This window comes from Ochotona princeps, chromosome 5 (genome assembly GCF_030435755.1).
Source record: "Ochotona princeps isolate mOchPri1 chromosome 5, mOchPri1.hap1, whole genome shotgun sequence".
NCBI lineage: Eukaryota > Metazoa > Chordata > Mammalia > Lagomorpha > Ochotonidae > Ochotona > Ochotona princeps.
In genome coordinates this window covers 56,484,485-56,504,741 of record NC_080836.1, presented here as the reverse complement: position 1 = coordinate 56,504,741, position 20,257 = coordinate 56,484,485, and the positions used below count along the sequence as shown (strand labels likewise).

At 44.7% G+C, this 20,257-nt stretch overlaps 1 protein-coding gene across 2 annotated transcripts in view; it reads left to right on the top strand.

Moving 5' to 3' along the window:
• Positions 1 to 19,513, top strand: part of NFE2L2 (NFE2 like bZIP transcription factor 2) — a 33,636-nt gene extending 14,123 nt beyond the window's left edge. The window contains exons 2-6 of one of the 2 annotated variants that reach the window (XM_058664672.1): positions 10,147 to 10,246; positions 15,611 to 15,877; positions 16,445 to 16,534; positions 16,971 to 17,162; positions 17,833 to 19,513. In XM_058664672.1, coding sequence (XP_058520655.1) covers positions 15,614 to 15,877; positions 16,445 to 16,534; positions 16,971 to 17,162; positions 17,833 to 19,056 — 1,770 coding nt within the window. In that variant the 5' untranslated portion in view covers positions 10,147 to 10,246; positions 15,611 to 15,613 and the 3' untranslated portion in view covers positions 19,057 to 19,513. The remainder of the gene's footprint in view (positions 1 to 10,146; positions 10,247 to 15,610; positions 15,878 to 16,444; positions 16,535 to 16,970; positions 17,163 to 17,832) is intronic. The other variant, XM_004577026.4, reaches the window with a different exon arrangement.
• Positions 19,514 to 20,257: the final 744 nt, after the last annotated feature.

The following is a 20,257-nucleotide window of genomic DNA, read 5'->3' as shown; positions in this document are numbered from 1 at the left end:
AGAGGCCAGAGCTGAGCCGATCCGAAGCCAGGAGCTAAGAGCTTCTTCTGGGTCTCCCACACAGGTGCTGGGTCCGAAGGCTTTGGTTCCCATCCACAACTGCTTTCTCAGGCCACAAGCAGGGAGCTGAATGGAAAGCGGGGCAGCTGGGACATGAACCGGTGCCCATATGGGATCCTGGCATGTGCAGGCAGGAACTTTAGTGACTAGGCCACTGCACTGGGCCGTGTGTGTGTGTGTGTGTGTGTGTGTGTGTGTGTGTTTCCCAGTGTATGTAACTGGAAACAGCAGTTGAGATATACTTAGCAAATTTAGTGTTGATTCATACTTTTATTTGAAACAGATAGAATTCTGGCAGCACCAAATGACCTCTATTTCTCGCCATCCTTCAGATGACTTTTGCAATAGTGGTACTTGTGTGATGGCGCCTGGACCATTACCCTGCTCACTAACGTCAGGATGCGCACTTAGTCATCTTGAATCCTCTTGGTTCAGGCTCATGAGAAGCTCTTTCAAAGTCCTTGAGGTGGCTTTTCTGAAATAATAATCACTATTGCATCAAACAACCTCGTGTAATTTGAAGGTTTCATTTTTCTGGGGTATCCAGTTTTTCCTTAGGAAGGAGCTTGGAAACCAGCTGGAAGGAATTCGCCTCTAAGCAGTGTGGAGGGTTCTTCCTTTGGGCTCCTGCAGTAATGTATTGTCCCACCATCTCATTGGCCACCAGTGTCACTTTAGAGCACTTGAAGTGTGGCTGGCGCAGGGAGGGAACTGAACAAGCATGCACCCTCACTGTCTTGGGAGGACTACATTTCATGTTATTGTGTTGGGTAAGATTTGTTATTCTGTATGTCGAATCTGTTCATCGCTTCTAGTACTTGACTAATTTTTTTTTTTTTTTGGTATTTTGGTTATGTGTTAAGATAATGTTCAAATTATTGGATGAAATAAAGACATCAAAATTGTTTTATCTACTAAAAAAAAGTAAAATCACATTGGTGGCATGCATTGTGTTTCTATCAAACAGTGCTGCTTTAGTTGCATATACAAGTCCTGAAGTAGGCTCTTCAAAAACGGCCAATGTTAATCGTCAGATTCATGTTGAGGACCTCCTAGAATCCGCCGTCAGAGAAGGCAGTCACTGGGCTCAGCTTGCCCACCCTTCAGCGGATGAAGAAGCCAGGCGAAGGTTGCTATAGCATGGTGTGACCTAATCACAGGTGGGGCCTGGAAGCGGCTGCTGTTTATAGCCTGTGCCTTTGGACTCTGGATTTACTTGGCGCTGGAAATGTAGCGGACATCAGAGCTGTAAAGGACGAAACTTCTACAGCTCCAGACGGGAGAAAACACCTTCTTAAAAAGAAACTTGTCCTGGGTCTGTCAGTGCACAGAATGATCACGGGGGTGGTAGAGCTTCATCCCCGTGAGCAGTATAGCCAGCGGGGCACAGTAGTAAGGGGCAAATTCACCCACCCTACAGGAGCATTTATTTTGGACAACTCCATACAGCTGGCTTGCCTTTTTAAACCCAGCAAGTTCTTTCTCAGACAGAGATCTTTGGCTCGGCCTACAGATTTTGACAGGAAAAACCGGGGCCTTCGTGTCTCATTGTGTATTTGAGGTTGTCTGAGAGCTCTTCAAAGTTTAGGACTGTTTCATGGTATTGTTTTCTTAGGAATAAAAAATTATCTAAAGAAGCTGTCAACAACCATAGTCAATACACTTAACCCAAACCAGAATTTTTTTTTAAAGATTTATTTATTTTATTACAAAGTCAGATATACAAAGAGGAGGAGAGACAGAGAGGAAGATCTTCCATCCGATGATTCACTCCCCAAGTGAGGCACAACGGGCCGATGTGCGCCGATCCGAAGCCGGGAACCCGGCACCTCTTCCGGGTCTCCCACGCGGGTGCAGTGTCTCAATGCATTGGGCCGTCCTCGACTGCTTTCCCAGGCCACAGGCAGGGAGCTGGATGGGAAGTGGAGCTGCCGGGATTAGAACCGGCGCCCATATGGGATCCCAGGGCATTCAAGGCAAGGACTTTAGCCACTAGGCCACGCCGCCGGACACCAAACCAGAATTTGACTGACTTTTTGAGGAAGGGGCAGGGGAACCGTTACAGTTCCCCTGCTGGCACTGTGGCTCACTGATATGCCCCTCAGATCTGAAGGGGCAATGCCAGGATTGCAGCTGGTAAGCTGCCCAACCTTTGATACTTAACCTTGTTCTGGGTTTCCTCATCTCACCTTCATACGGAGCAGCAGCGTGGGAATGAATGACACATGATGATGCAAGTTGAAGTGCTGCGTGTCCTTAAAGCACTGCAGGTGTAAGGGACTGACTGCTCCAACAGCTTAATCCAGGAGGTGTCAGACTTGGAGCACTTGGCCTTGAATCCATTGCTTTGGGCTTTCTCATGGGTCCACACACTAATTTCCTCTCTCTTTTTTTTTAAGATGTATTTATTTCTTATTGGAAAGTCAGATTTACTGAGAGAAGGGGAGACAGAAAGATCTTCCATTTGCTAGTTCACTCCCCAAGTCGCTGCAATGGCCAGAGCTGAGCTGATCTGAAGCCAGGAGCCAGGAGCTTCTTCTAGGTCTCCCACATGAGTGCAAGGTCCTAAGGCTTTGGGCCATCCTCTACTGCCTTCTGAGTCCACAAGCAGGAAGCTAGAAGGGAAGTGAGGCTTGCAGGACACAAACTGGCACCCATATGGGATCCCGGCACATACAAGGTGAGGACTTTAGCCATTAGGCTACCGCACTGCCCCCCACATGCTAATTTCAAGCTGCTTTTGCACTTGGCTATGTAACTGTGGAAATGATCCGCCTGCAGGGGTTTAGAAGCCAGACTCTTATGCCTTTTGTATTAAGCAAAGGTAGAATCCTAGAAAGTTATGTAGTTACCCAGAAATTGTGGGTGGGAAAAGGAAGGTTTTCATGACAATGTGGGTCAGACATTAGCTGGAAGTTTTATTGTTGTTGTTGTTTTTTCCTTTCTTTTCTTCAATTGGTGGCCATCTGGGGTGTGAAGCAGTGGATGGAGTTCTGTTTTTCCCTGTCTATATGTAACTGTCAAATAAGTAAATCTTGGAGTGGGGTGGGAGGGAGTTTATCGTGTCCATTAGGCTGAGGTGGTCAATTTTGCCTGTCGTACTGAAGTGTCCCACCTGTGGGGACTCTGTGTGACCTCAGTCTTATCTGTGAGTTGATGGCCTCTATGTTTCTTTCCCTGAAAATGTGCTGCCATCCCCCAAAGGCACAGGCCAATGGCTTTTTTGGAAAATGGCTGAGCATAGATTCCTGGTTAAAGAAATGCTCTGTGGGCTGGCACCATGACTCAACAGGCTGATCCTCTACTTTCAAACACCAGAATACCATATGGGTGCTGGTTCATGTCCCGGGCAGCTCCACTTCCCATCCAACTCCCTGCTTGTGGCCTCGGAAAGCAGTAGAGGATGGCCCAAGGCTTTGGGACCCTGCACTCATGTGGGAGAATCAGAAGAGGTTCCTAGCTTTGGGTGCACCCAGCTCCGGACATTGCAGCCATTTGGGGAGTGAACCAACAGGTGGAAGATCTTCCTCTCTGTCCATCTCTCTCTGAATATTTTGCCTTTCTGATAGAAGTAAATAAATCTTGAAAGAAAGAAAGAAAATGCTCTGTGTTGGCTGACCTTTTCAGGAAGTGATATTTTATTTATTTATTTTTTAAAGATTTATCTATTTTTATTGCAAAGTCAGATATACAAAGAAGAGCAGAGACAGAGAAAGATCTTTCGTCTGATGATTCACTTCCCAAGTGACTGCAACAGCCAGTGCTGCGCCGATCCAAAGCCAGGAACCCGGAACTTCTTCCAGGTCTCCCACACAGGTGCAGGGTCTCAAGGCTTTGGGCCATCCTTGACTGTTTTCCCAGGCCACAAGCAGGGAGCTGGATGGGAAGTGGAGCTGCCAGGATTAGAACCGGCGCCCATACAGGATCCTGGCGTGTTGAAGAGGAGGACTTTAGCCACTAGGCCACTGCGCCAGGCCTTATTTATTTATTTACTTATTTATGCCCCAATTTTATCTCTCAAAGATAGGAGGGGACTGCTTGTGAAATGGTGGCAACCCAACACTTGGATCTGCTTGCCTGCTGCAGGGCAAGTCTGTCACTGACATCCAGGTGGTGGAAGAAAAAAAGTTTATTTGCAAAGAGCATCTCAAGGAGCCCTAAAAGTATTGCTGGGCCCCCAGGCTCCTCGCGGAGTTAAGAAAAAGATGAGAGAGCTTATAGTTTGAAGTTATGGTTGAAAGTGTGAGTTCAGCTCGCTTGCTGGTCTCTGGTTGATCCACTGTACTCATCTTAATCCTCTCATTGGCCAGTGATACTTTATTTTTGGGGGGAATTTTGATAATAGCCTGTAACTTCAGCCTGGGATCTATGTGCAGGTGGCAGTTAGCTTTTGCCCAGGGGCTGGGCTCTCGAAAACACGTTCAAGGTAAGAAGACGTAACTTCAGGGGAGTATATGTAGAGAACGCAAATGATCCTGGGAGCCTTATGATCCGGGACTTTGTATGAAGGCTTTACCACTCAGTTTAAGGAGCTTGTTTTAGTTAGAAGTTGACTTGCACTCATGGGAGCAAGGTCAGGAAGCCTGAAGCTAAGCAAAGGAGCCTGAGCTAGCGGAGGACTACAGCCTGATAGTATCTGGTACCTGCATCAGAGGCACAGCACAGGTATCAGCTGTCCTGTGGAAACACTTAACATGCATTTGGGAAGCACCACCAAATGCCAGTATCTGGATGGTGTGGAGGGAGGAGGACACTGGGAGGTTGGTTGCCTTGGGAAGACACGTGTGAGATTACTATTGCAGCTTTTACATTTGTATCCTGTTACTTGGGTTATCTATTGACAGGAAGACATTGTCATGCCCTAAAGAAGTTTACAGTCTAGTCAAATCACTGTAACAGAACCTCGATAGACACTTATATGACCTTAACATGGGGTAATATTGGCTTTATGGGAAGATTGATTTCCCTGCTAACCTTTCCTTATGCAATTGACTTGGCCTAATTTGCCTCTTAAGTCATCTGGATTAGTCAGGCCCAGAGGGCACAGTTATAAGTCTTAGCTTTGGGCCACGGAGACAGTGTGAGGCTAAGACAGTACCTACTTTTTCTACTGTGGTGTGAATACCACGGGGCACATGGGAAAACACCTCCTAGACTCCGAATGACAGGATCCAGGCCGGTGCTGCTCCCTGTGCAGAGCTGGATCCCCCAAACCTCCCTGTGCTTATCCAGGAAAGAAATTCACAATACCTGGGCCTCCTCCCTAATTGTTCCTGGGGTGAGGCACCAAGGAGACTGCTAGCCTTGAACAATCCTGTGAACCACAAATTGTGCAAACACCAGTTGTGATGGAAGCCGTTGTGTACCTGCAAGGCCAGCAGGCTAGAGCAAAGGATGCTAGTGGGAAAAACATCAAAGGAATGAACAACACACACACACAACATGGACGAGTTGAAATTAGAGAAAGAGACCTTTGCTAGTTTTAGAATCATTTGATCTCTGATCTTGTGCAAGTTATGCTCTTAGACCTGTCTGCCTATTTGCAAAAAGAGAGGGGCTGTCTGGGTGATTCCTGTGACCCATTCCAGTCGCAGCATTCCGTGACAGTGTGACATTAAAAGTCATTCCCAGCCCGGTTGAGTCACACTGACCCAAAAGTGCAGATGTGAGGAGGAAGTCCCTTTGTGTGTGTCAATGAGAACTTTCTTTTGTGCTGAAGATTCTGGGCCAAGGAGGTGAGACATATGGCCACCAGCAAGACGGGAGGTCAGGAACACCCAGCAACAGTGGGGAGCCATTGTTGTGTTCTTGCCACCTACGTAATGTGGAAAACCAGGCTTAATTCTGACTTATTGAGTAGGATGCTCATACTGTCACTCACAGCTGGTGTATTTCATGGCAGTTGCTACCTACCTCTTGACGCTTAATTTTTTAAAAACACGTTATTTATTTGAGAGCAAGCTGGATAGACAGAGAGGTCTTCTCTTTTTGTTCACTCCTCAAATGGCAGCAGTGACCTTGGGTGGGCTCTGTCAAGAAAAAGTCAGGAGCCTAGAACTCCATCCTACTGTCCCACATGGGTACCACAGGCCTGGTTTCTTAGGCCTTCCCAGGTGCATTAGGAGGGAAGGGGTCAAAAGTGGAGTAGCAGGGACTTAAAATGGCATTGGTGTGACAGCCGGAAGTATCCCGTGTGGGTTTAGTGGCACTCCTGTGATACCTGGGCTCTTACTCTTCTATGCGTCTCATCACAACTCCGAAAACCAGAGATGATTTCTTGTTCGTGCTTGTGTTCCTGGCCCCTGAGAGGTGGTCTGTGCGTGTGTTAGATGGGGAAGTGGGTAGTCAGTCTATGCAAGTTGGGTTAGTGTATGTACACTAACGTTGTTGATCTTGACTACCACCATTGTGGGCAGATGAAGTTTTAGCCATTAGTTTATTGTTTTAAGGATTAATTCACACTTAAAAGTCCACATTAGAAAGAAGAACTATACAGGGGTCAGTGTGATGTGATTCCTTGGGTTAAATAGCTGCTTTCATGCCAGTTTCCCATGCCAGAGTGCAGGTTCCAGTCTCAGCTGCCCTGCGGCTTGTGCAGCTCCCTGCTAACGTGCCAGGGAAAGCAGTGGACGATGACTTAAAATTTTGGGCCCCTGCTACTCATGAGTGAGATTCTGGGTGGAATTTCTGGCTGTTGGCCTCATCCTACCCCTGCTCTGATTATGACCGTTTGGGGAGTACATCAGCAGATGGAAACTTGATCTCTCTCTCCCTTACTTTCCTCTCTTTCGAATGAACAAGTAAAAATTTTAAAAGACTTGGAAAGGCAAATTTGCAGAGAAGGAGAGACAAAAAGAAAGAACTTCCTTCCACTGGTTCATTCCCCAAGTGGATGCAATGGTTAGAGCTAAGCCAATCTGAAGTCAAGAGCCAGGAGCTTCTTCTGGGTCTCCGATGTGGATGTAAGGTCCCAAGGCTTTGGGCCATTCTCTGATGCTTTCTCAAGCCACAAGCAGGGAGCTGGATGGGAAGTGGAGCTGCCAGACATGAACTGGTACCCATATGGGATCCTGTTGCTTGCAAGGGGAGGATTAGCCAATTGAGCCTTTGTGCCAGGCCCATGAATAAGTAAATAAAAAAAAAAAAAAATCAAAGGGCCAGGCATGGTGGCCTAGCACCTAAAGTCCTCTTCTTGAATGCGCCAGTATCCCACAAGGGCAATGGTTTGTGTTCCGGCAACCCGCTTCCCATCCAGCTCCCTGCTTGTGCCCTGGGAAAGCAATCAAGGATGGCCCAAAGCCTTGGGACCCCGTACCTGTGTGGGAGACCTGGAAGAGCTCTTGGCTCCTGGCTTCGGATCAGCGCAGCTCTGCTCATTGTGGTCACTTGGGAGTGAATGATCAGACAAATGGAAGATCTTCCTCTCTGTCTCTCCTCTCTGCATATCTGACTTTCTAATGAAAATAAATAAATCTATAAAAGAAAAAAAAACAGGTATTTTGGAATTCATTTTAACAGGATTTGAAACTTTAAAAAGCTGAGTGTCAGATGCCCGGCGGCGTGGCCTAGCGGCTAAAGTCCTCGCCTTGAAAGCCCCAGGATCCCATATGGGCGCCAGTTCTAATCCCGGCAGCTCCACTTCCCATCCAGCTCCCTGCTTGTGGCCTGGGAAAGCAGTCAAGGACGGCCCAATGCATTGGGACACTGCACCCGCGTGGGAGACCTGGAAGAGGTTCCTGGTCCTGGCATCGGATCGGCGCATACCGGCCTGTTACGGCTCACTTGGGGAGTGAAACATCGGACGGAAGATCTTCCTCTCTGTCTCTCCTCCTCTCTGTATATCCGGCTTTCCAATAAAAATAATAAAATCTTTAACAAAAAAAAAAAAAGCTGAGTGTTTTATGTAGTTCCTATGTAAGACTTGCCTACATGATATAATTAATGTATCTAAAATTCACCAGCATTTTCACTGGCTTACCAGTAACACAAAGCATTAGCTGCTCAGCGTCCAAGCCTCGGGGCTGGCCACTTCAGATTCTTAGTATTTTTAGCCTAACTTAGGGCAAAAAAAAATTCAAGAAGAACTGTGAAGATGAAACTCATTTCTCTTTTACAAATGTCTGTCACCAGACGGTGGGGGCAGGGGTGGTGTTAATGAATAACTTAGGAAGCTTAGCAGCAGCAGAGCCCAGTAGTTTGAGCGTGACCCTGGTGGTGACCTCTTGTAGGATGAGGTACTCAGAGGCAGACAGCCAGGAGGGTGTCTGCTGGGTGGCCCAGTTCCAGCTGCGTGATTGATTTCCACTCGGGTTAGGTAGAGTAACTTAGGAAGGTGGATCCAGTGTTCCTGACGGTTCTGTTGGTTGTGTGTGTGTGTTCCTGAAGGAGTATTGTAGCAGCAATGAGAAATTAATGCACAAGAAGCTACAGGAGTGAGTCTTCCAGTAAGCGCGGCACCGCAGGCCTTCCTTGTGGCACAGCAGTAATGACCTGTGGAGAGGAGCCTAGCAGCAGCATTATACACAAACACACACACCCTAGGGAGCAAGTCTGCAGGGATCCTGCTGTGACGCTGCTTGGGGAGAAGTCAGAGCCATCCTCCTTTTGCACAGGCAGGATTGGCTCATGGTTTGGAAAGGTACTGTCCTTTCTGCCGTCCTCGTCGGCCAGTCTTCCAGTGTGCCGCCTGAGAAGACAGCCCAGGTTCTTCCTGCCTTCACTTTTCAGTTTTGCTTTATCTTTGCATCATCCCTTGCAGTGTACACACAGGGGTGCAGGGGTGAGAGTTCCCGTATGCTGGTGGGATCGCGTTTCCCAGAGTGAGTCACTGCTGAGAAACTTTGTTTACGAACAGGAAGCAGTCCATGAAAATGTCTGTACATAATGAGCTGCCAGGCTGTGAGGAAGCTGGGCCACTTTCTAGTTGAAAGCTAAAAGGGCAGGGAAACAGTTCCAGAGCCCCAGGGTGTGGTAAATTGGTGTTTTAAGTTGGAGATTTTACTCAAACAGTTTGTCTTGATCCGGTATGTATTTGGGGATTTTATGCTGTTAAGTATCTCCAGTTGTTGAAGATTAGAAAAATAATCCTTAGCAAGATTTTTGCTGGAAGAACGCTCAGATTGATGGCCACCATTCCTAACTATGAAGTGTCTCTGCTGATCTGTACAGCTGTCGGCAGGTGCATTTGGCGTTTCACAGAAAGAAGCCTATCATTGTGTGTACTTGGTCCCGACAGCCATGTGAGCCTTTATCTCCTCGGCTGTGTGCTCTTCCGTGGCTTCACTCCCCTACTGCAGTTCTTGGAGCGTCACAGTCAGCCCAGTGAAAGTACTTGAGTGTGGGCAACTGCACATGGCGAACCGTCATCTGCCTGCCTGGATTCCTCCCTGAGAAACAATGGCCGCTGCACACTTCTCTGTCTTGTAATGCCGTGTGGGAGAGAAGCCGTAGAGAAGTAAATAGTCGGCTAAATATTTATAAAATATAATAGTCATCCACAAGATGTATTTTAAAAACACATCTGCTTGGTGTCATTTTACTTTATTTAGTGAGGATTATGGCCGCAAAGCAAAGCCTTATAAATCAAACAGAGCTTTCTTACTGTTTTATGAATCCTTTAAAACTCAAGTATATCCTCAGTTGTTTTTTCTATCCTCCCATAGCTCTTAATTTGGTTTATATTCATCCAGATGGCAGGATATGATTCATGATGCATCCAGTTTTATGTAAGTTTGTTGAAAAAAAAATTAAGCCAGATTAGCTTGTTGGTAAGTAATATATAACCACCTGGACATAATACCAAGAATGAAATCTGTGAAAGAAAAACGTAACCAGATGTAACTTAGACTATGAATGCTACTAACTAATATTTGGATAAAGGAAATTTCTCAGGGGAATAGACTACAATTAAAAAAACATGGAAATACATGATTATAAGAATAATTTGGGCTGGGCGTTTGGGGTAGCAGTGAAGATGCTGTTTGGGGGGTGATTAGCATTGTAGTGTAGCATGTTAAGCTACCACCTGCGATGCCGGCATCCCATGAGAGCCCGATAGTGGCACCAACTGCTGCATTTCCATCCTAGCTCCCTGCTAATGTGCCTGGAAAAATAACAGAAGATACCTGGGCCATTGCCACTCACATGGGAGATCCAGATAGAATGGCTCTTGACTTCAGACCTTTTGGTGAGTGAACAAGCACATGGAAGATTTCTCTCCCTCTCATATCTCATGAGATACGGTATCTTTCAAATAAGTAGTTTTTACAATGCTGCTTGGAATCCCTATATACCAGACGAGAGTGCCTCGGTTCAAGTCCCAGCTCCACTCCTAACTCCAGTGTCTTGTTCATGGGCACCACTGGAGGAAGCGCAAATGGTTGAGTCCTGGCCATCTATGAGGGAGAGCCGGACTGAAGAGTGACCCAGCAGGTGGAGACTCTGTTTATTTCAAAAAACACATTTGAATGAAAAAGGGGAACACTCCATGCTATCTTAAACCTTATACAACTAGTAGCATAGATCAGTTTTCACTTTTTTTTTTTTTACTAACATTAATACGAAGGGTCTTCGGAAAGTGAATAGGAAATTCCCATTATCTTTCATTTCCTGAATATTGATTGAAAGGCAGAGTGTCGGTGACACATAAAGAGAGATCTTCCATCTGCTGCTTCATTCCCCAAACGCCTGCACTGGCTTGGGCTAGGCCACGTTGAGGCCAGGAACCAGGAACTCCATCAGGGTCTCCTGTGTGGGTGACAGGGATCCAAATATCCAGACCATTTCCCACCACTATCCCAAGTACATTAGCCTTAAAACTGGTAACTCAGATATGGGACATAGGCATCCCAGGTGGAGACTTAACCCACTGTGCTGAAACCCCTCCCTTCACATCAGCTTCTTCTTCCTTTTTTTTTTTTTTTTTTTTTTTAAGGTTTATTTTTCCGTCAAAGGCAAATTTTGCATAGAGAAAGCAAGGCAGAGAAAGATCCTCTATCCCTGGTTTACACCCCAAATGGCCAATCCAAAACCAGGACAGGAGCCTCCTCCAGGTCTCCCACGTGGCTACAAGTTCCCAGGTTGGGTTCCTTTACTGCTTTCCCAGGCCATAAATGGGGAGCTGGATGGGAGTGGAGCAGCTGGGATAGTAAGCAGTGCCCAGTGGAGGATTAGCCTGTTAAGCCACTGAGCTGGCTCTCACAATAGCTCCTAAAATTCTATTTTTCCATTAACCTTTTATGTCACCCTCCTGTATGCAACTTTGTAACAGTCAAGAAGGAAATCCATCTTCATTATCCAGTCATTCTCAGGGAAAATAGAGGAGAAGTAGAAAGGGGAGGGCTAGGAGGTAAAAACCTTCTTTAGAGTTGAGTGAGATACCAACCATTTCAGTTTGCACTTCAGAGTCTAAAGTTTACCTAAGAGCTTTAACATAGGGCAGCTATTATGTTATCTTTTTCTTCTCAAATTTTTTGGCTCATCTGAGCTTGGTAAATGCTCGCTTGCTCAAGGTTTTAAAATTGGCTTGCAAGGGCCCGGTGGCTAAAGTCCTTGCCTTGAACACCCCGGGATCCCATATGGACACCGGTTCTAATCCCGGCAGCTCCACTTCCCATCCAGCTCCCTGCCTGTGGCCTGGGAAAGCAGTCAAGGACAGCCCAAAGCTTTGGGACCCTGCACCCGTGTGGGAGACCCGGAAGAGGTTCCTGATTCCCGGCATCGGATCGGCGCGCACCGGCCCGTTGCGGCTCACTTGGGGAGTGAATCATCGGACGGAAGATCTTCCTCTCTGTCTCTGCTCCTCTCTGTATATCTGACTGTAATAAAATAAATAAATCTTAAAAAAAAATTGGCTTGCAAAAGACGTGTTTAGTACGGATCCTGTGTTCAAGGCCATTCTTTTTCATCCTGATACAAATATGCTTGTTTTTAAGCGGTGTGAGTTAATCGTCCAACTTTAGATTTCCCATAAAGCGGGTAACAGATTACCCAGATGGCAAATGACACAGCCATTTTAAACATGAATATTTCCATTCACTAAGCCAGATGGTGATTTAATATGAATTGTCCAGCGTTTATGTTTCTTATTGTGTGTCTTTGTCAAGCAAAGTGAGCAGCATAATCTGGAACACACTCAGGAATCACTGAAGGACAAAAACAACAACAAAAGTCAGATGCTAAGTGGCGGACAGCATGCATTTGTTCCACGCGCCACGTGAGGCTTACCACCAGTGTTTGTACTGACCTTGGGAAACCAGCCGGAAGGAAAAGCCTGTTAGATTCATGCTATAGCAGCCCTCCCGCCTACCTTCCTCTCTTCCCACTCTCCTTATCTGCCCGCCTGCTCTGTGGCCTTGCTCCTGGGGAGACTTGCCCTCGTGGGGCAGCTGCACCCCTTCCCAGCCTTGGTTTTCCGCCGAGGAGCAGTTTTAGTTTCTGCCTCAGGCACTTCCCCTCCCCTCTGTCCGGTGTTCTCATTTGTTCTGGGCTCCACCCAAACTCTTATTTCCTCTTAGATGTTGTGGGACTTTTGCAGAGAGATGGGTCATTTGAGGAATAAGTCATGTGCCCAGTCACAGGGGTCCCTACAGGAAATAACCGCAGCCTGTTAGGTTAGCCAAGGCCAAGACCAAGCCCGTGGGCCTTGCCAGTGGCGTCCAGGGTTAGCAAGCCAATGCTGTTCTTTTCAACAGAAACTTCTGGAGGTTTAACCCAGTATCAAACCTCTGCAGATTTTTACTTGTGAGGCATATGTTAAGATCTGAGTGACAATCTAACATGTTAAGGTCATGACAGGAAACCCGCTGTGGCTGCACCCTACAGTTTATCAGGAGCCCGTTCATTGCATCCAGGTTTCTCATGTGAATGGCTCGTGTCCTGGCTGTGGCAGGCATCTAAGGAGTGAAGTAGGAGGTGGTAAATCTGAGTCTCTCCTTCTGTCACTCTTTGAAATAAATAAATAAAGGTATTTTTAAAAAAAAAAATCAGACGGGAAATGATTTTTATTTGAAAGGCAGATTACAGAGAGAGGGAGAGACAAAGATTTTCCATCTGCTGGTTCACTCCCCAATTGGCCACAGTGCCCAGAGCTAAGCTGATTTGAAGCCAGGAGCCAGGAGCTTACTCAGGATCTCCCATGTGGGTACAGGGGCCTAAGGACCTGAGCCATCCTGCACTGCAAGGCAGAGGGTTAGCCTGTTGAACCACCATGCTGGCCCCAAAAGTGAAAACTTTTAAGATTTATTTTTATTGGAAAGTCAGGTTTACAGAGGTAGATCTTCCATCCACTGGCTCACTCCCCAAGTGGCCATAATGACTGGAGCTGAGACCATCCGAACCCAGGAGCTTCTTCTGGGTCTCCCACGGGGTTGGGGGGAGGGCACAGGGTCCCAAGGTCTTCAGCCATCCTCCGCTGCTTCCCCAGATCACAAGCAAGGAGCTGGAAGGGAAGTAGAGCATCAAGGATACGACCCAGTGCCCATATGGGATCCCAGTGCATGCAAGGCAAGTACTTTAGCACTGGACTATTGTGCCGGGCCCCGAAATGGAAAATTCTAAGATGGAAATAATTCATTTTCAGTGGGGAGCCCCTGCATCTGGCTATAAATGACTGAGTGCTATGTAGTTGCTACTTTGTTGCTCCTGGTCAAGAAACCAATCCAGATGACACGCTTAATCCAACCATCAGTATAAACTGGGCACTTAATACCACCAAGCTGTAAAGATAAAGACTATAGTCTACAGCTTTTGGTTTTGTTTTGTGTAGACTAGGGGCTAAGCAAGCAGGGACCCCTAAGGAAAGCTGCTTGGATGTGTATTTCTGCTCAGGCACTTTCTGGCAGTTCTTCCAAATCTCAGTATTATCTGTGAAATATGGGTGTTCTGTCTGTATATGGTTTTGTTGAGCATGTGTCTGTACATGTACTGCCTGTCACATAGGAAGCCGCTGGTGGGTGTTGGTTGATACACCAGCTAGTTAGAGAGAGCTGCAGGGAGCATTGCCACTTGATCTTCCCTGTAGGCGTTATAGCCATAGCTTGTTCAGGGCTGAAATGAGAGTGAACCCATGAGCAGACTTTCACAGCAGGTAACAGTCCAACACAAATTAATCAGGGGTAGTCACCAGTGCCTTCCATCTAGCTGTGCTGCCCCCTCAGCAACACTTGCTACTCGTGTGTTGGGCAAAAATAGCCCGACTTCTCACTGCAGCAGCAACCATGTTATTTTTGTCCTTGGGAGGCTGAAGTACTAGAGCTCTTGACCTCCACTGGGCAGTCTGGCACTGCCAGCCATCAGCCAAACCTAATTACAGAGTTTGATATCTGTGCACATGGAATCCACTGGCCTAACGGCCCCAGGTCCTATATAGTTTTAACATTCTTTTCTAGTCTCAATTTCATTTTTTTTCAGATTTATTTATTTGAAAGAGTTAGAATGGGGAGAGACAAAATCTTCCATCTGCTGGTTTACTCCCCAGGTGGCCACAATGCTTTTGGCTGGACCAGGCCGAAGGCAGGAGCCTAGAGCTTCATCATGAATGGTAGGGGCCTGGATGCTTCGGCCATCTGGTCCAGGGAGCAGGATTGGAAAGTGGGACAGCTGGGACTCGAATTGGCACCCATGTGGGATGTGGCAGCTTTACCTGTTATGCCACAATGATGGCCCTTCATTTTATTTTCAGTATAGGTTACTAAAGAGACATGAATTTTGTACCTATTTCTGATTAAGAAAACTGCTTTTTGACACATTAATTAGGAAAATCTGGATATAGTTTCTAGATCCAGCTTGCTGATATCAATTCTTTCCCTGTGTCTTTTACTAAAGTATAGTTCCCTCTTTGAAAGGCTCTTCCCATGTCATAAAACTTGGTGTCATCAGTTCTTTCCCAAAGTGATTTTTTTTGAGAGGTTACTTAGAATTTCTCAAGGTGCCCTGGCGGGTATTTAGTACTTCTTTGCCAGTATTTTGGTAGCCCTTCTCTACCATCTTATTCATGCCTCAGGAACAAAAACTAAAACCCAAAGGAAATTTTAAGTAAGTGAGCCATAGAGCAAGGCGTAACAAGAAATGATGGGGAGAAGATAATCCAGTGTGGGATAGACCCCTGAGTGGTGATGGTTTACACACACATACACTCTTGTAAACCTTAAAGAAAACTACACGTGTTCAGTCATGTTTTCTAAACCCTACTTTTCATAAGCCAGTGACTTGGAATGCATGCTTTAGTTTCTATATTCTGTTGAGCAAGTATGAAATTCTTTTCAAACATGTTAATGTCCAGCATTTGTAACTACCCTTTAGTGATTTCTGCCATCTCCCGAACATTAACGGACCAAGTGGTGATTATAATGGATAATTGTACGTCTATAGAGTTTTTTTTAATGGGCAGATTCATTCAGTGGAATTCATAGTGCTCTTCTGGAACATTGGATCTGTGCCCTCATTCAGATTGCCTTTATAATCTCCCCCTCCGTCAACAACATCATAATGTAGATTGTGATGTGAGCCATCTTGACCATGATCTGTCTCCCATTTTTTGTTTCAAACATAGGACATGGATTTGATTGACATTCTTTGGAGGCAAGATATAGATCTTGGGGTAAGTCGAGATGTGTTTGACGTCAGTCAGCGGCAGAAGGAGTATGAGCTGGAAAAACAGAAACAACTTGAAAAGGAAAGACAAGAACAACTCCAAAAGGAGCAAGAGAAAGCCTTTTTCGCTCAGTTACAACTAGATGAAGAGACTGGTGAAATCCTCCCAATTCAGCCAGCCCAACACATCCAGTCAGAAATCAGTGGATCTGCCAACTACTCCCAGGTAGAGTATTCAGGTCTTGAGAAAGATCATGGCAGGGTTTAAGGAAACACTGACCAGGGAATTAAAGTATTTTTGCATTCTGGTTTTGCCTCTTAATATCATCATGTCCCTGTCAGCTTCCTGATGAGTTCTATAGCTGATAAGCTTTCCTTGCAGTGATTACAAGGAGAGCTTTGGAAATGATAGAAACATCCTGTTAGGAGGACCAAACAGCAGCAACAGAACTAGGGGCAGCAGCAGGGATTAATTACAGCACTGTGGCTGCTCGAAAATCCTACATTAATGGACTTGATCAAAATGACTGTGTGGAGTAGGTGCCGTTATCCCCATTCCGTCTATAGAAGAGCAGTGAAGCTCAACAAGGCTAATTTGCCCAGACCACTCAAGAAATTCGGGTAGCTATGATTTGATGCCAGGTAAGCTGGTTCAAGTCTGTGCACCAAAATGATTTCTTAAGAGTTACTTAACCAGATCATAAACATTACGTGAACATTGGACATGAACCTTAGTCAGTCTTGAGCTTTGCAATGGAACACTTAAATGATTTCTTCCTTCCTTTTGATTCAGGTTGCCCACATTCCCAAACCAGATGCTCTGTACTTTGATGACTGCATGCAGCTTTTGGCAGAGACATTCGCGTTTGTAGATGACAATGAGGTATGAAACACCTGAGTAATAGCACAACTCCGTAACTACATTGAGCATAAACTGGAGATACCCCTTTATTGTGTTTAAAACAATTTTTTAAATTAGGAAACTTATCAAAGAAACCCTAGCAGATGGGTTATCTTTAACAAAAAGACCCAAAACCTTTACTTCTGCATAGCCAGTAACATCAGACAACACAATGGAAGCAATTCACTTCACTATAGGTATCTAGAAATGTGTTGGATAGCCAAGTGAAGAGCAAGCTGGGAATAAACCAAGACTTCACATTTTCTGAAACTACTGTGTTTTGAGGCACTGTGCTAAATACTATCCTAACACTCTGCTTGCCCATTTAGATCTTTACCTTTGAATGCATGATAAAAAAAAGATAGTGCCTTGCAGCCTACTCATCTATTATCGATTGACAATTCCTTGTCCATTTTAGGTTTCTTCAGCTACATTTCAGTCACTTGTTCCTGATACTCACAGCCACGTTGAGAGCCCAGTCTTCACTGCACCTAACCAGGCTCAATCTGCTGAAACATCTTATGCTCAGGTAGCCAGTGCTGATTTAAACAATATGGAACAGAACGTTGAGCAAATTTGGGAGGAACTATTATCCATTCCAGAATTACAGGTAACTAAAATCTATTGTGATACTGGACATGTTGTTTTATCTTCAGCACCTTTAAATTAGTCATTCTGATTATTAATTATTTACATACCACCTACTTAAAGGATTAGAGAGTGCTTTTAAATTACTCATGAGCAAGCCAGCCTTGTGGCTTAACAGGTGCAACAACGGTATCTCACATGGGCACCAGTTCATGTCCTGGCTGCTGTATTTCTGATCCAGCTCTCTGTTGGTGGGCTGGGATAGTAGTGGAGGATAATGAAGGAGATATGGATGGAGTTACAAGTTCTTGGCTTCGGCCTTGCCCAGCCCTGGCCATTGTATCTATCTGTGGAGATAGCAGATGGAATATATCTGTCTCTTTCAAATAAATGAGTAAAAAAGTAAATTTTTTTTTTCATGAGAGATACCCACATTCACTTAAGATGTACTTTTATTAAATAGACTGGTTATCTTGAGGACAAAACATTATAAATCAAATCTGATCCAGAAACTCTGAAAACTATATCTTATAGTATCCCTGTCTAGTGGAAATGGGAATTATGTCTGAATCACAGAATACCTTGGAGAGAATGGGGACAGAGTTTCCCTTCATCAACCAACAGCTATGGATTATCAGCTATTAAAAGTAATTAACTTTGATTTATGTCATACAAATTTCTTTCCCATTCAGTGCCTTAACATTGAGAATGACAAGTTGGTTGAGACTACCGCAGTTTCAAGCCCAGACGTCAAAATGACAGAAATTGACCATAATTATCATTTCTACCCATCGGTTCCCTCACTGGAAAAAGAAGATAACTGTAGTTCACATTTTCTTAATGCTTTTGAAGATTCCTTCAGCAGCATCCTCTCCACAGATGACCCCAACCAGCTGCGAGGGAACTCCTTAAATTCAGATGCCACATTAAGCACAGATTTTGGTGATGAATTTTATGCTGCTTTCATAGCTGACTCCAGCAGCAGCACCAGCGTGTCCACCTCTGCTACCATCAGTCAGTCACTCTCTGAACTTCTAAGTGGGCCCATTGATGTTTCTGACCTGTCAGTTTGTAAAGCTTTTAACCAGAACCCCCCTAAAAGCGCAGTAGAATTCAATGATTCGGACTCTGGCATTTCACTAAATACAAGTCCCAGCATGGCATCACCAGAACACTCGGTGGAATCTTCCTTCTATGAAGACACACCACTTGGCTTCAGTGATTCTGAAATGGAAGAACTGGACGGTACCCATGGACATGTCAAACAGAATGGGTCTAAAACACAGCCAGTGCATTCTCCTGGGGATACAGTGCAGCCCCTGTCACCATCTGGGGGCCACAGTGCACCAGTGCATGATGCCCAGTGTGAAAACATGCCAAAGAAAGAAATGGCTGCAAGTCCTGGTCACAGAAAAACCCCATTCACGAAAGACAAACATTCAAGCCGCTTAGAGGCCCATCTTACGAGAGATGAACTGAGGGCAAAAGCTCTCCATATTCCATTCCCTGTAGAGAAAATCATTAACCTCCCTGTTGATGACTTCAATGAAATGATGTCCAAGGAACAATTCAATGAAGCACAACTTGCATTAATCCGAGATATACGCAGGAGAGGTAAGAATAAAGTAGCTGCTCAGAATTGCAGGAAAAGGAAACTGGAAAATATAGTAGAACTGAAGCAAGATTTAGACCACTTAAAGGATGAAAAAGAAAAATTGCTCAAAGAAAAAGGAGAAAACGACAAAAGCCTCCATCTCCTGAAGAAACAGCTCAGCACCTTGTATCTCGAAGTTTTCAGCATGTTACGAGATGAAGATGGGAAGCCCTACTCACCTAGTGAATACTCCTTGCAGCAGACAAGAGATGGCAATGTATTCCTTGTTCCCAAAACTAAGAAGCCAGATGTTAAAAACTAGATTTGGTATTATTTGGCCTTTTCTGAGTTAGTGTTTCTTTTTTGTACTGTTATGCTAAAAGCTCCTACTATGATGTGAAATGCAGAAAATACTTTATAAGTAATTCTATGCAAAATTATAGCCAAAACTATTATAGAAAATGAGACTTTCTAAAGCATTAAAATATCAATGTTGAATCAATAGTTTAACTGTAATTTTTTAGAACACCATTCTGGGTTAGTTTCTGTGTAAGTGTAAATACTACAAAACTTATTTATACTGTTATCTCATTTGTTACTTCATAAATTTATATGATGATGACATCTGGCTTAGCAAATTTCTGCAAAACTAACCACTGTGTACTTTTTTTTATAAATACTGTATGAACAAAAAATGGCATTTTTATATGAAATTATTCAACTGTGGCAAAAAAATTTAGAGGTGGTACTAATAAAAGAATATTATGTCTGTTAAAGTATTTCTTTGGATTTATTCACACAATATTTTCCATAAGACCACTCAGATGTTTCAGTTCAGAACATTTTTTTTAATATTTTTTAAAAAACACTTAATACTAAACTTCTGATACCAAGATTATAGAAAAACAATCAGGTACATCTCAAGCAAGGAAATATTTTACACATTTATCAATGCATAGATGTATGCATTGAACAAGGACAAAACCAATATTCCATCCTCACATTTACATTGTGAAAGATAGTAGCAATACAACATTGGTACAATGATTGGGAAAACATGGAAAAACCACATTAACTCAAAATAAGATTGTTAGTCAGCAAAGCTGTATGGAACATTTAAAGGAGTGGCAAGCAAGCAGTTGTGATAGATAAGAACACTAAAGAAAGGACACAGCAAGTCCAAACGCTAAAGTCTATTTGGGAAAACACGTGGGCACTGTGGCTGAAGATAAGCGGCTGGGAATGGCAGAAGTTCTCCCTGCCTAGGGCCCCACCGGCTAGTAAAGAAAAGCAATGTGGTGCTGTGTGGGCATCTGGCACAGCAGGTAACATGATCCCTGACAGACTTGCAGTGTCTGTATTCAAATCCAAGCTAGGCTGGTTTTTTTGGTTTTTGTTTTTAATGTGTCTTATTGGAAAGGCTGGTTCACTTCCCAAGCAGTCATGTGCTAGATTGAGCAGATCCAGCGAGGAGCCAGGAGTTTTGGTTCATGCATATTTCAAAGGTAGAATTAAAAGGGCCT